Consider the following 15,402-nt stretch of genomic DNA (forward strand, 5'->3'; position numbering starts at 1 on the left):
ATTTCCCTCTGAAATCATAAACTACAATGTGATAGAAACACTGTACAATCTAATACTAATACAAGAGCATAATTTTCGCAATTTCCAGAGTTTTTCCTATAGTTTTCTGGCTTGTGTTATTTGACCCCTATTGTTGCAAAATTGTGCTCACTGTTTAGTATTATATATAGGGTCGTAATATAATGGTGTACACTCTATGATGTTGATTGCCTATCTTGGGCGTCTGTAGGTTGAACAATGAGTTCAAAACGGATGTCCTTAGCTTGAAAATTGCATCAGGTAGTCAGGTTTTTTTGCGTAAGGAAGATCCTTACAATTTCTCTGTATTATAAATGATTATGCAATTTATGAACATTCCAAAAAGATTCACTTTTTGCTGAAATTCAAATTTCTCATAAAATGAAGAGGTTTACAGTCTAATTAACCAGTAAATATGGAAGCTTGTGTAATGCTTTTCCAAAGGAATCAAAATTGTTTGCTGACAATGGTGTTTTGTAAGATCATTTAATCTACAAGTTTTCATGACAGTTGACAATTCAAATTGTGGGAAACATGACAGAAGATTCTTTTAAAATGATAATTGAACACAAAGAGAAAGTTTTTGTATTTCTCCGATTGCCTTCAGATTTAAAGACCTCATGTCAGAAAATAGCTTATATTTCTTGTTATTATATACCCTACTTAAATAAAGGTTCTTGTATCTTTTTTAATATATTAAAAATCCCTGTTGCCAATTTACAATGGTTAAATTTACAAATGTTTAAGTTGGGCCTGTTCTTTTGCATGTAGTAGAATTAAGGTAGAATTTCTTAGGACATTGTCTAAATTAACATGTTGAGGCATATTCAGCAAAATCATTAATGTTAAATTAAAAGAATGCTTGTTTCGAAATGTGAACTTAGAGTAAAATAGGTTAAAGTCATTTTCTTATTAATTATTTTTATTCATATTAATATATATCCTGACCTTGTTTTGGATATTTCACCTTTTATTTGTGTAAACCATACATAAACACAGACATTTTGAAAATGAACCTAGAAAATCTTTAACAATTCCTCATTTACAATTCCTCCAAAATCAATTTATAATGAAGTGTTTTTGTACATCAAAATTTCAATACCCTTAGTACAACTATTCTTTTGAGCAGCGATTCACCATATAAACCCTAAACTGTTTTTGATATATGAAGAGTGATCAGGTTTGACTATTCTGGACAGCTAATTAATTTAACCCAAAACTGTTTCTGCCTTATTGACATTTCAGTCAATTTCAAACATGATTTCCGCAGATCTAATGGCTGTTGGAACCCCCGGGTCCAAAAAAAAAAAGATTAAAAAATGTTTAGTGGTTGTTTTTGGATGTTCCTTATTTGTTGATAGTATTGACACTCCAAACAATAACATCCCTGAATTTTGATAACATCTCAATGCAAAACCATTTGATCACCAAAAACCCCTGATAATCTACAGTATTTAAAACACGCAGTAATTTTCATTTATTATTTTAATGTCCCATTGTATCGTGTTTCTAGGCATTTATTGTTAATTGTTCACTACAAAGTAACAAAGGAAGGCATGAAGCCTATCCTATACACATCCTTCCTTCGTAGAAATATCTCACTGTTGGAAGGTCACACAGGAAAACATGTGAGTGGTGGATCACATTGTGTACTAAGACCATAGCGTAGTTGTTATTTACGTTTTGTACTAAAAACAAAATCTTACCATTTGTCCTTGATGCTTGCAGTTGCTGTGAATAATTTTACTTCAAAGCCTTTTAAGATTGTTATTATATTTCAGTGCCCTTAATTATGATTATTAATTCATATCATATCCCACGAAGGTTCGGGGGGGGGGGGAATTATCTTATCAATAAAATGAAGTATAAGGCAGGTTTAACTTGACACTCACTGGTATTTCTTTGTCAAGTTTTGTATTAAAACATCTTAATTTTCAAATCTTCTTCTGTATATTTTTACATCTTAATTTTCAAATCTTCTGAATATTTTTTACATCTTAATTTTTAAATCTTCTTCTGTAGATTTTTACACCAATCTTCTTCAGTATATTTTTACACCAATCTTATTCTGTAGATTTTTACTCCAATCTTTTTAAGTATATTTTAACCCCAATCTTCTCTGTATATTTTTACACCAATCTTCTTCTGTACATTTTTACACCAATCTTCCTCTGTATATTTTCAGCCTGTGGGGAAACCTGTGCACTGTTTTGAACTGCATCCAGGGTCAACAAGCCAAATGGGAAACTGACTTAACTAAATGTAAGTATGAGTATGTCTATTTGCTATTTGCCAAATGTAAGTATGAGTATGTCTATTTGCTATTTGCCAAATGTAAGTATGAGTATGTCTATTTGCTATTTGCCAAATGTAAGTATGAGTATGTCTATTTGCTATTTGCCAAATGTAAGTATGAGTATGTCTATTTGCTATTTGCCAAATGTAAGTATGAGTATGTCTATTTGCTATTTTGCTGGACATCTCCAAATTTTGGCTTCTGTGATGGAATGTTGTTACGTATTTTCCAAAACTGCTGGGGTTTAAATCTAAATATACTTTTTAATTCTTTTGTACGCTTTAATTATTTTTTATTTTTTAAACAAATTATATATATATAATTATATATATTTTCTGATGCTTTAGACCCAGTGGTGTTTCCTAGTCTATCACAAGAAATGGATTACTCATATGCATATGCAAATAAAATTCAGGCTCTTCCATTTTATAAACAATTTAGCCAATGTTCCTTACTAAGGTTTTTTGCCTAAGAGAGGCGGTACTGGTATCTTAAAAGGTCAAGTGCATGTACCACTGTTTGGCTTAAACCCATAAACCTCTTGGGTGAGAGTTGGACACTTATACCACCAGCCTGCAACCTCCTTGGTGAGAGACAGACACATATATATCACTGGACCACCCTCGCCCTGTTGAGGATCTAGCCTGCAACCTCCTTGGATGAGAGGCAGACACATATATCACTAGACCACTCTCGCCCTGTTGAGGATCTAGCCTGCAACCTCCTTGGATGAGAGGCAGACACAAATATATCACTAGACCACTCTCACCCTGTTAGGGAATGAACCCCCAACCTCTTGAGTGAGAGGCAGACACATATATATCACTAGACCACTCTCACCCTGTTAGGGAATGAACCCCCGACCTCTTGAGTGAGAGGCAGACACATGTATCACTAGACCACTCTCACCCTGTTAGGAAATGAACCCCCGACCTCTTGGGTGAGAGGCAGACACATGTATCACTAGACCACTCTCATCCTGTTAGGAAATGAACCCCGACCTCTTGAGTGAGAGGCAGACACCGATCACTAGACCACTCTCACCCTGGTGGGGACCAAACCTACAATTGAGTGAGAGGCAGACAAATGTATCACTAGACCACTCCCACCCTGTTAGGGAATGAACCCCCGACCTCTTGAGTGAGAGGCAGACACATATATATCACTAGACCACTCTTACCCTGTTAGGGAATGAACCCCCAACCTCTTGAGTGAGAGGCAGAAACATGTATCACTAGACCACTCTCACCCTGTTAGGGAATGAACCCCCGACCTCTTGAGTGAGAGGCAGACACAGATCATTAGACCACTCTCACCCTGTTAGGGGATGAACCCCCGACCTCTTGAGTGAGAGGCAGACACATGTATCACTAGACCACTCTCACCCTGTTAGGGAATGAACCCCCGACCTCTTGGGTGAGAGGCAGACACATGTATCACTAGACCACTCTCACCCTGTTAAGGAATGAACCCTCAACCTCTTGAGTGAGAGGCAGACACATGTATCACTAGACCACTCTCACCCTGTTAGGGAATGAACCCCCGACCTCTTGGGTGAGAGGCAGACACCGATCACTAGACCACTCTCACCCTGTTAGGGAATGAACCCCCGACCTCTCAAGTGAGAGGCAGACACATATATATCACTAAACCACTCTCACCCTGTTAGGGAATGAACCCCCGACCTCTTGAGTGAGAGGCAGACACATATATATCACTAGACCACTCTCACCCTGTTAGGGAATGAACCCCCAACCTCTTGAGTGAGAGGCAGACACATGTATCACTAGACCACCCTCACCCTGTTAGGGAATGAACCCCCGACCTCTTGAGTGAGAGGCAGACACAGATCACTAGACCACTCTCACCCTGTTAGGGAATGAACCCCCGACTTCTTGGGTGAGAGGCAGACACATATATATCACTAGACCACTCTCACCGTGGTGGGGACCAAACCTACAACCTCTCAAGTGAGAGGCAGACACATATATATCACTAGACCACTCTCACCCTGGTGGGGACCAAACCTACAACCTCTCAAGTGAGAGGCAGACACATGTATCACTAGACCACTCTGTCCCTGGTGGGGACCAAACCTACAATTGAGTGAGAGGCAGACACATGTATCACTAGACCACTCTCACCCTGGTGGGGACCAAACCTACAATTGAGTGAGAGGCAGACACATGTATCACTAGACCACTCTCACCCTGGTGGGGACCAAACCTACAACCTCTTGAGTGAGAGGCAGACACATGTATCACTAGACCACTCTCACCCTGGTGGGGACCAAACCTACAACCTCTTGATTGAGAGGCAGACACATGTATCACTAGACCACTCTCACCCTGGTGGGGACCAAACCTACAACCTCTTGAGTGGGAAGCAGACACATGTATTACTAGACTACTCTAACACATATACCAGTATACCACTCTTACCCTGTTGGGGATCTCACCCACAACCTCTTGGGTTAGGGGAGGACCACTCCCACCCTACTTCCAAAATGGATTTACTTCAAATTGAACCAGTTTGCATCTAAAGGCTACATTCTCTTCCCATTTCTGGACTCCATATGAAAGGTGCTGTAAAATGTTTAGCGATGTTTGATAGTTCCGCACCTGAAGTTTTTCAGCCTTTGTTATTTTTCTAGGGATGCAAACGAATGGCAAAATTGATATTCGAATATTCGGTAATTCTTTCGATCGAATATTCGAATATTCGATAACCAAAATACATCTTTTCGAAGTTGTATTAAACTATTATTATCATTCGCTTAAGTAATAGCCAATTCATTTTGATCCTTCTTTGTCGTAGCAACTACGCGCGGCGGACCCTGATTTCCCCATATGAGCCTCTGAAATTCCCCATTTTTATATAGAAAACGGTAATTCATTATGAACAATCAAAAATCAAAATCGAATAATTCCGCTGCCTTCATATTGTGAAACAATGTGAAATTAGATGGATTCCTAATCATATGGCGTAATGAGCCAATGGAGGGTCTTTCCGTAGGACGAGCAGTCTCGTTCTGGGATAGACCTCTACCTTATATACCAAACCAACTCGGGAACTAGTAAAATGATAAAACGAAACATTTATGAATTTGATTCTTCTACATCAATAGAGGCAATATATCCTAAAACGCTATACTATACAGTAACATTTCAAAGCAAGAACAGTGCATCGAAACATGGAAAACATTTAACAGCACATACATCTGCATTATTGTAGCAAATGCCATACATAGTATCACGGCAATTTGAGCAATGTTGCATAGCTTAATCTGCAACCAAGACAGCACATTAGTGTGAAGGCCGTTTCCTTAAATCCTTAATTGGCAAAGGCATTGGTGTCACTTGTCCAATAGCAAGTTGTAAAATTACGGGGACTTTTTATAGTACCCGGCGATATGTCCCTAAATGACATATGACGCGTGTTTAGTGTATTGTCATCACATTCACACCTCTGGTATTAGGGGCCAATCATTGTAAAAACATGACAAAAGAACTAAATACACAATTGCAGCCTTGTAGGTCAAAGGTTTTTTATTTTATTTATTCAACATTTTTTTTCGAATATTCGAATACCGATTTTGCCATTCGAATACCAAACGTTTGATCGAATATTCGAATATTCGAATATTCGTTTGCATCCCTATATTTTTCCTTATACAAAAGTCATGGTCATAACCAGACGTCATTTAACACCGAGGAGACAAAAACAGATAGACAAAATCATTTTCATACACAATTCACATGGTAAACAATGTGAGATTGTTTGATCGGAAGTGACAGGAAAGAATTATTTCGGCCTTAGCAGTGAAGTTGATAATTGCCTCCAACTGTATCAGGAAGTTTAGTCTTCTATTCTTGTTGCTCACGTTAGTTGCACTCATTCCCATCAAACATTCAAAGAAAACAACAGTTCTATTAAGTTCTGTCAGAAATACTTTTTAATGTAAATTTCTTTCTGTACACAGGGTGTTTTTGTGTGTTTTTCTCAGAAAGAAAGATGAAGGTACTGTCATAGTGTGTTTGTCATTGTCATGCAAAACAGTCAACCTTTGCGAAAACTTTAAAAGCATAACCACATAAAGACCTAGTTCACATTTCACAAGAGACATTACACATTCCTATAGCAGGGGCCCATAACTCTGTATTCAATAATTAAGGTATGTCCTATGGTCAAAAACAAAAATGGGTAGTATTGGAATTATGTGCAGTGCTTTCATTATCTCACCCATGGGGTCCTGGGCTTGACACCAGGTGAATATTCTCACAGTCTCTTAAAGTGGATAACAGTGCTACCAATGACTTGAGCATGAACCATATTACGACGATTTTGATGCTCATGTGTTTTCCTAGTAAAGATCCGAGCGCTAAATATATCTAGTGGAAAGATCATACAGTGTTTATCTGCCAGGACACCGTACTGCTAGGACCTGGGACCCAAATTTGGATATCGTATTTATATTTGCATTTGTAATGTCTGAGTTGGTACAAATGACTTGAAATGGAAAATTCCTTTAAATAAATTTATTCTAAACAGGCAAATGATTTAACAGCATATGTGATAATCACAAATGAAAAAGTTGCATTTTTGAGTGTTTTTTAATTCAATTTGTTTTATTGGATATTTTATTTTAATTGTTAGCATTTTCTTTGCATTTAAACATTTTCAGATATTATTAAATTATGTAATTATGTATTCAATCAGGAATTCCGAAAATATTACAAACAACGACCCTAGACCACTTATATCACTGTGAAAGTACTAATAATGTATCTTTTTGTACTAATATTATTATAATTTATGTTTAGTTTCAAAATGTGGCGTCTGCATTAGATGAATTTTACTGCATCAGTCTATGAACATGCGGTTACTTCAAACCATCTACTGCTGAAAGATAAAAGTGGAGACCCCTGTGGCCCGAACCTTTGCTGTTAAAACTGCCAGGATCAATTATTGAGAAAAGCTGGAACCGCTGTAACCATGACTGCTTATGACCTTTTTCTTAATTTCTTATTACCACGTAAAAATAAAACACAAAAGACAACCACGTTTCAAATACACAGTCAGGAACATTTATACCTGATAAAATTATAACACAAATAACAACAGCGTTTCTCAAAATGAAATTTATTACCAGGAACAAGTCACATCTGATAACATTAAAACCAGAATTAAAATGAATAAAATTAAATAAAGCCAAAGACTGTCTCCTAGGCTTAGTGGTTAAGGCGCCGCCTACAGAGCTGCAGGTAGTGGGTTCGATCCCTGGCAGCATCATACTGAAAGATGTTAAAAGTTGGTACAAGTAGCCTTGCCTGGCGCTCAGCATTTAAAGGGTAGTGCTTGGAAAAGTGGTGTACTCAGTATTGGTTTAACCCAGGAAAGATTTACCCCGTATATCGGTGCTTAACACCAAGCATGTAAAAGAAATAAGAGGACTCTTCAAAAGAGAGCTAGGGTATCACACCCAGACTTCCCTGTATCCCACCACTGTCTGTTCTGCGGGCTGTCCCTTTAGCAAAAACAAAGGACCCCGTTGGAAATAAGTGCTTGCACTATCACGGGTTATCCTTGACCGCAAGGTTTAAAGAAATACATACATACAAATAGTAGTTTGTTTTCTCGAAAGTCCCATGTGTCATTCTGATTTAAACACCAATCATTCATTTTTTATTTCATTCTATTAGTGCAATATATTTATCATATCCAAGATATCAATATAATAGAGTATTAAAAATAATTTTACAATAAAATTTTAACATTTATGAAATGTTGAGTTACTAAAGAATGATTGAATAAAAATATCCCAAAAGGAATATATCATCACACATTTATAATGATATATATACAGTTAAAATAGGCAAACATTAAGACTTCATAATTGTCATACATGAATCCCTTTGATTTCTGATCTGGCTTATTAGTTAAAGCACATAAATTTACCCAAAAAACAAAGCCCCAGGGGAAGATCTTCAGATTTAAAAAAAATATTAAGATTTTTTTCTAGGTGGTAATAGGGCGAATCGTGTTAAGGAACGAACAAAAGTGGGTATAAATATATTAAAAAAATATCGGGCGATAACATCAAAGGTGTTCCGCGGATCATTCCGTTGTTGAGTCTATTGTTTTTATTGGCCGACGAAGTATAGCGGAGAGGTGTCGGAAAGACCCGAATCAATCCGTCCGCAATCGTCGAATGTTCCTCGTGTTCTTTCCCGCGAATTAAAGATGGGTCTGTTTACATTGCGCAATATTTCAGACGACAGAATTATAATGCTTCCAAGTATGGATTACATAATAGATCGTTATTGATGTGTTAAAATTAAGTGCTGACAAGTATTTTTACAAATATGATCAATGTCACTGCAACCGTGAGTAGATGGTTATCGTGACTGAATGGTAAAACAATGCCATCGGTACACATGCTTTGTTGTTGCAACCGGTGTCATTTCCGGTGCATTTGTTTACTTCAAGTAAATTTGTCCTTCTTGGTAGAAATATTGTACTGCATTATCAAATAATGTATTTTCCTGATACAGGGCTTTAGATCACGATGTTTATGCTTTACGGATTATTCACGTTAAAATCTGCTTGTTTTTTTCGTCTGCTGAAGGACGCGTGTGTTGACGTGACCGTGTGTTGACATTTCTTCTGAAATAAACTTGGCTATCATGGTCGAGGGAACTTAGAATATTGTAGAGAAATTGGGCCTAGGTAGCGATATGCGTTAAACTGTTGTCTGCTGCTTTTACAGTACTGGCTAAGGTCACAAATCTGAACACTTTTTGAGGTTTTTCACAATTATCTTAGAGTGTTTTTGTTGTAGCAAGTTAAAATTGCGTATGAAACATCTTTGGTTAATGTGACAACATCTGTCAAAATACAGATTCACAATCTCATCAATTTTATGTCGAAAATCGTTCATTTTATAGACATTAAATCACCGTTAAATTTATGCTATGGAGGGCACAAATACCGAACACTTGAAAAGCAAAAATACATGGTCATACAATCATAATTAATAAGTATGCTATATTAAATAAACACTTAGCTGCAAAGTTATTTATTGTTTCCGATGATTTTCAAAACATGAAATTTAAATGTAAAGCGTGATTTCTATTTATAAATATCATAAATGTAGGTCAACATAACTGCAAAACCTAAAGATGCGCGTGCACCCTCTGACTTCATTCCCCGTGTGCTACATTTTGATCTTTAAGGTATAAACATTGAATGGCATTTTTTTTTAGAAAAGTACTCATCAAAACAAGATGAAACTTTGCAAATGTGACCAAGGCAAGCCTTTGTATTGATCTAGATCATCGAATAATAGATCACGGTAAACAAACGCATGTTTTAGCTGGTGTTCGGGATTTGTGCCCTGTTCGGAAATGTACCGTCAACCAGTAAGGTATATATTTTTGCTATTGTAAAATTTCACTTTTGTTTTGAATAGTTGGAAACCCACTATTTTTCAATCATCTTAGAAGTTATTATTTCATTGGCAAATATGTTTCGAAAGGATGAGAGGCTAAAGGAAATAGTAAGTAGTCATAAACAAATAGTATTTGGATTACTAATATATTTGATATGCACCCAATGCTTAACTTTTAATATGGGGTATGAAATTAGTTTAGAGACTGAATTTCTCAATATAAACAAGAGCTAACGATACAACATGTTCGTAATTTGAAATAAGATGGTTGAATATTAACAATCGTGATGCGAACAGCGATTTATACTTATAATGTTGTTTTCTGAAAATATGAAAATATAAGGCGAAACCCCTATGGAAAAAGACTTAACGTTGAAAATGGACTATTCCAACCGGTTTGGACTGTCCAATGTGGTCACGTGATATCGTGAGTATAAATACAGCAAACCAGCGGGTTTTATTCATTCTTGTGCTGGCTCCTGCGAGAGAAACAACTTGATAAGACAAGGTGTAATATATTTATTATCTCTAATAGGGGTTAAACACTATTTGTCCTAGCGGCAAATATACATGTTAATTCCCTAGGGGTTTATACCGAACTATCTATATTTAATATAGATATAAGTATGGTATAAACTGTGAACCAGAGAGTATTAAATAGAAAAGCGCCTCCTTAACAACAGAAGTAATGAAAGCAAACTCAAAAGTCCTTACCGTACATTGACATACTACTATTAGAACAGTTTTTAAGTGGAAAGCTAGGGATATCGAAAAAGTAAGATAATTTAATATGTGCGTCTATGAAAACTGTAAATGCTTGTTAGTGAAAAAAGATCAGGGTTCCCGCTGGCGATCGCCATTGTCGCCATTTGCAACAAAATCGCAAAAGTTGCGACAACTTTTCAAATTTGGCGAATTTATGGCGACAACGATTTTTTTTCTAAAATATTTTCTTAAAATGACGTAAGTGGTGACCATGCGGCCTGCATGATAATCGATTCTGTCACTGTCATAAATCAAGCGCATCTGCTGGTGCGACAACAAAAATTAATCCGATAATTAGGGCAAGCAGTCACGGCCCAGTCAACACCTCGCTAATTATTGCAGAATTTTATTGCTTTCACGGATAAACAATGACATCCTTTAACTGTTATGTCTCTTTTTAGCAAACAATTTTAATATTTAGCTCAACAGCCTTGTTGTTGCGTAATTATCGTGTTAGTTTTAAATATGCAAATCGTAGAATTTTATGTTGTCGGAAAGTCACGTGATATGCAAATTTCGTAATGACGTTTACGCACTAAAAATAGACTTGCTTTCGGTTTTGTCGCAATTTGTAATTGCTATAACTGCAGCATTCTAAGAGTTCAAAAAGTGTCAAAAAGATTAACAGAAATCAAATAAATAGGATTAAACCCCATTTGATAAGGCTTCTAATATGTTGGCTGGAGTAAAGAGTAGGTAGACAAATTTCTATTAGGAAAGTTATGGCCCTAGTTTGACAATGTATATTTCTTTGAGTTTCCATTTATTTTAAATTTATCTCATAATTTCACAAATGTATTCTTTTATTGTATGCAGGCATTAGACTGAAATCAACATATTGATGTTTATGTCACATTTTTTGCAATATTTTTTTATTTATATACTAGTCCATATACAATGAATTTTGTCAACAGAATAACAATTTGCTATTAATATCTTGTGCTTCATGTACAACAAAATGTTATGATTTGCACGACAATGTGCTAATTAAATGCAATTTAAGGCTCTTAAAATGCTTAAACCCCATGAGCTTCAGGGGGCTTCGCCCCCTTGGCCCCCACAAGGGCGCTGCCCTGGACCCGTAAGGGGGCCTATCGCGGCCCCCTTAACCCCCCGCGAAAAAGTGGCGACAACTTTTTAGAACCCAGGGGGAACCCTGAAGATAAAACACTGATGAAGCAAATCAACATCAGAAAAGTGAGAACTGGGGTATAAAAGAAAAAACAATTTAAGTAACATGATAAAAAGTGATTGGTGAACAGGTAAAAAGATAAAAACATTGCACGCTAATGCTTAATGGTTGCCACAGCCACCTTGAATGTGTCAGTGGTGGAGATAGTGACAATATGATTTGAAACTGTTTAGTAAATAAAGTTTTATTATTTTTATAACAAACAAGTCTTATTTTGTGTCAAATATCATTGTATCAACATTTGATATTAAGGAGGCTTATACTTCTGTGTTAATAATGGTAGACAACACATTCAACTTTTCAATTCAAAGGTATATTTCAAAAAATAATATGAAAGAAATCCTACCTGCCGACCCTGTGGATATCCAGGCCCTTGACCAGAAACAAGACATTTTTTTAGGCCTTAAAAGTAGAATCTGAGTGTTTGATTTGACTGAATAGACTGAACAGAATCACTGAGGCAAATCGAAGGTTAAGAATAATATTGAAGACTGGCTGAGTTCTTTAAAAATGAAGGTATGCAATCAGGGCTTTTTCTGCCCATTTTGGGAAAAAGACCCTCTCCTTCGAATTAGGAAATGATTTAATATTAGTTTATTTTCCCTTTAAAAGACTCCAAAAATATAAATCCTTTGGGTGTAAATATCTATTGCAATATTTCATACTGATCTCTGAATGTGATGAAAATCAATGATTTCTGAGTTCAATTATCAAAGAAACTTTGCATCACACAATTTATTAGGATGTTGAAAATGAACCAGTACAGGTAAGAAGACATTAATTTTTTAATTTTTTTTTGATTGGGAAAAATATCTTATATTTTGCTTTGGGAATGGGTCCGATAGTCGGACCCGTGGGTACTATAGAAAAAGCCCTGGCAATGAACATAAAAGCATGTCATGTTATCATGCGATTGGCAATAATGTTACAGATGGGATGCCTGGTGACCCCATATAGTTATCAAATGAAAGGGAATGATTGCCAATTACTAATGTGTAAAATAAATAACTATAATACCAAAAGATAAAGTTATTACATATTGCAGTGAGTCTAAAAGTTTTAGATCACAGTCGGCCCAGGCATGAGTAGAACCCCACTGGAATGTGTCACAAACCATCCAAGAATCATATATGAACAACAAGTACCTTAAGCTATAATAAGCGTTGATATCGGCTAAAGTAATGAATTTCTGTTTTCACAGTTGAGGACCTACCCCTTCCAGAAGACAGCGAGTTGAGGTGTTTTCAGCCAATAGAAAAGGCCCATAGTGGGTACTCGTATAGCAGGCTACCAGCAGATGGGCTAGGGTTTGAAATTGAGACACAGTTGAGGTGTCACAGACTGATGGAACATGGGCGATGGATTATGGAGGAACAGACAGGGTAAGCTGTTGAAATATGGCTGTATATTTAAATGTGTAGTCAAGATCTTTTAAGCATGTAGGAGGAGGGCTTTCCGCGCCAAGCCTGTCTGAACTTTTTTCTTTTGCAGGGTCTCATTGTTCATTCAGACTGAAAAAGGTGTTATAAAGTTCACTTCCCCAAACACACCCGTCACCGTTGCTAAAGTAGCCAAGAGTGTGACCTTGTCATTGCCTAGCAACCACACTTCGGAAGTCAGAGGTATCCTAGTAACAACTGCAAGTCCTGAGAGAAAGTCGAACAGGCAGAATGTGGCAATACAGGTAATATATATATATATATATATATATATATAGATTATAAGTCAGATTTTCAAAGTATACATTGATTAACCTTGATATTAAGTAACCAGATTTCTCAAAATATCTTAAATGTATTATACACGTGTCTTATTGCATTTATACGCTTACGGTGGAACAATATAGGTTGATGCAAAAGAAAGTGTTTTATTTTGATGCATTGTTATATTATAAACTAAAAGATAATTACACTATATAGCCTCGAAGCTTCTGAACGCAATAAATAAGGGCTTTTACCTAGAGCAATAGTAGATGGGGAAGATTTGACATTAAATCATAAAACTCTTTCTAACTTTAAGCATATCCTAAATATGGCATTTCTTACTTCATTTCCAGGCAATCATGCAAAAACAAGCCCAACAAGACAAGGGGAGCGGTGGGAGCAAAGTGCGCAGCGTTCGTGACGAGCCCAACTCACCCCAGTACCTTCTTGGTGTACCCACATCAGAACCCGTGTTTTTCAAGTCTCCAGGGGGTCGGGGAGGGATGCCCAACCAGGGTTCACCCCAGAATCCAACAGCATCTGTAGTAGGGGCAATAGGAAAGATACCTGGTATGTTCATACTTTGGAAATAAGATATTTTGAATTTTTAGCTCGACTATTCGAAGAATAGGTGGGCTATACTACCCCTAATTGACTATGGAACTTAGGTTAAAGTTTTAGGGCAAGTTGGAATATTTACTAATAAAATCTATATCCTTTGTTCAATTGACTTAATACTTCACACAGTTGTTCAGGACCATACCACAATGAGGTTAAATAACTCAATATTATCCTAAATACAAGTTATTGCCCCTGATTGACTTGGGTTAAAGTTTTAGGGCAGGTTAAAGTTTTAGGGCAAGTTGGGATTTTCACTTAAAGCTCCAATACCATTCATTCAATTGACTTAATACTTCACACAGATGTTCAGAGCCATCACATAATGAGGTTAAATAACTCCATATTATCTTTTATACAAATTATGGCCCCTGATTGACTATGGAACTTAGGTTAAAGTTTTAGGGCAGGTTGGGATATTGTTTAATAACTTCTATACCCTTCATTCAATTGACTTAATACTTCACACAATTGTTCAGGACCATCACCAAATGAGGTTACATAACTCCATATCCTTAAAACAAGTTATGGCCCCTGATTGACTTAGGTTAAAGTTTTAGGCAAGTAAAAGTTAAGGGCAAGTTGGGATTTTAATAAAAAAAACTTCTATACCGTTCATTAAATGCACTTAATAAAATTCAAAATTATTTTTGACCATCTTACAACAAGAAACATAACTCCGTTTTAAGCCTAAACACAAGTTATGGCCCTTGATTTTTTTTTATGTTTTTTTTTTTGTTTTTTTTTTCCTTTGAAAGGCATATTTGTATATTCTTAACCACATTTTCATAATAGAAAATAAAGTTATTTGAATGACTTGCGTCATTGTTTGGGCTGGCTGGTGGGAGGGCAGCATCAAAGTCACCTTATGTATCAAATAATTTTAGTTAGGTTTGACATAAAGAGACCAAACTTGGTATTATTATATCATTATTATATTCTAAGTCAAAGCGGCGTAGTCGAGCGCGCTGTCTTACGACGGCTCTTGTTAGTAATGTCAGTATGCCAGAATCCAGGACCATCTGCAGTGGACCTCAAACATTTGAGGCAGGTTGGTCATGACAAATAGATTGACCCGAATTATTTCGAGGTCAAAGTTCAAGGTTGTGGTGACCTGGAGTTGAAAATCCCTTTCTGATAAAAAACTGAAGAAAGCTAAGGCCCGGGGTCCTCCAACTTGGTATGCACATTGGTCATGATTAGCAGATGACCCCTAACGATTTTGATGTCAGTGGACTTGGGGTTGAAGTCACTGACTGATGAACCCTTCCGCCTAGGAACCTTGGTAGGCAGTTAACACTTTCCCTATTGATAATGAATGAGAGGATTTCAATATATGGTAAACCTTTCAATAAGGTTG

General features: G+C 36.6%; 1 protein-coding gene across 1 annotated transcript in view; it reads left to right on the plus strand.

The window, feature by feature from the left end:
* LOC128223892 (nonsense-mediated mRNA decay factor SMG7-like) overlaps positions 1–15,402 on the plus strand; it is a 54,044-nt gene that overhangs the window by 16,744 nt on the left and 21,898 nt on the right. The window contains exons 14-17 of the mRNA XM_052933349.1: positions 2,204–2,280; positions 12,923–13,103; positions 13,213–13,405; positions 13,778–13,994. Coding sequence (XP_052789309.1) covers positions 2,204–2,280; positions 12,923–13,103; positions 13,213–13,405; positions 13,778–13,994 — 668 coding nt within the window. The remainder of the gene's footprint in view (positions 1–2,203; positions 2,281–12,922; positions 13,104–13,212; positions 13,406–13,777; positions 13,995–15,402) is intronic.

Source organism: Mya arenaria, chromosome 17, assembly GCF_026914265.1.
Source record: "Mya arenaria isolate MELC-2E11 chromosome 17, ASM2691426v1".
Classification (NCBI taxonomy): Eukaryota; Metazoa; Mollusca; class Bivalvia; order Myida; family Myidae; genus Mya; species Mya arenaria.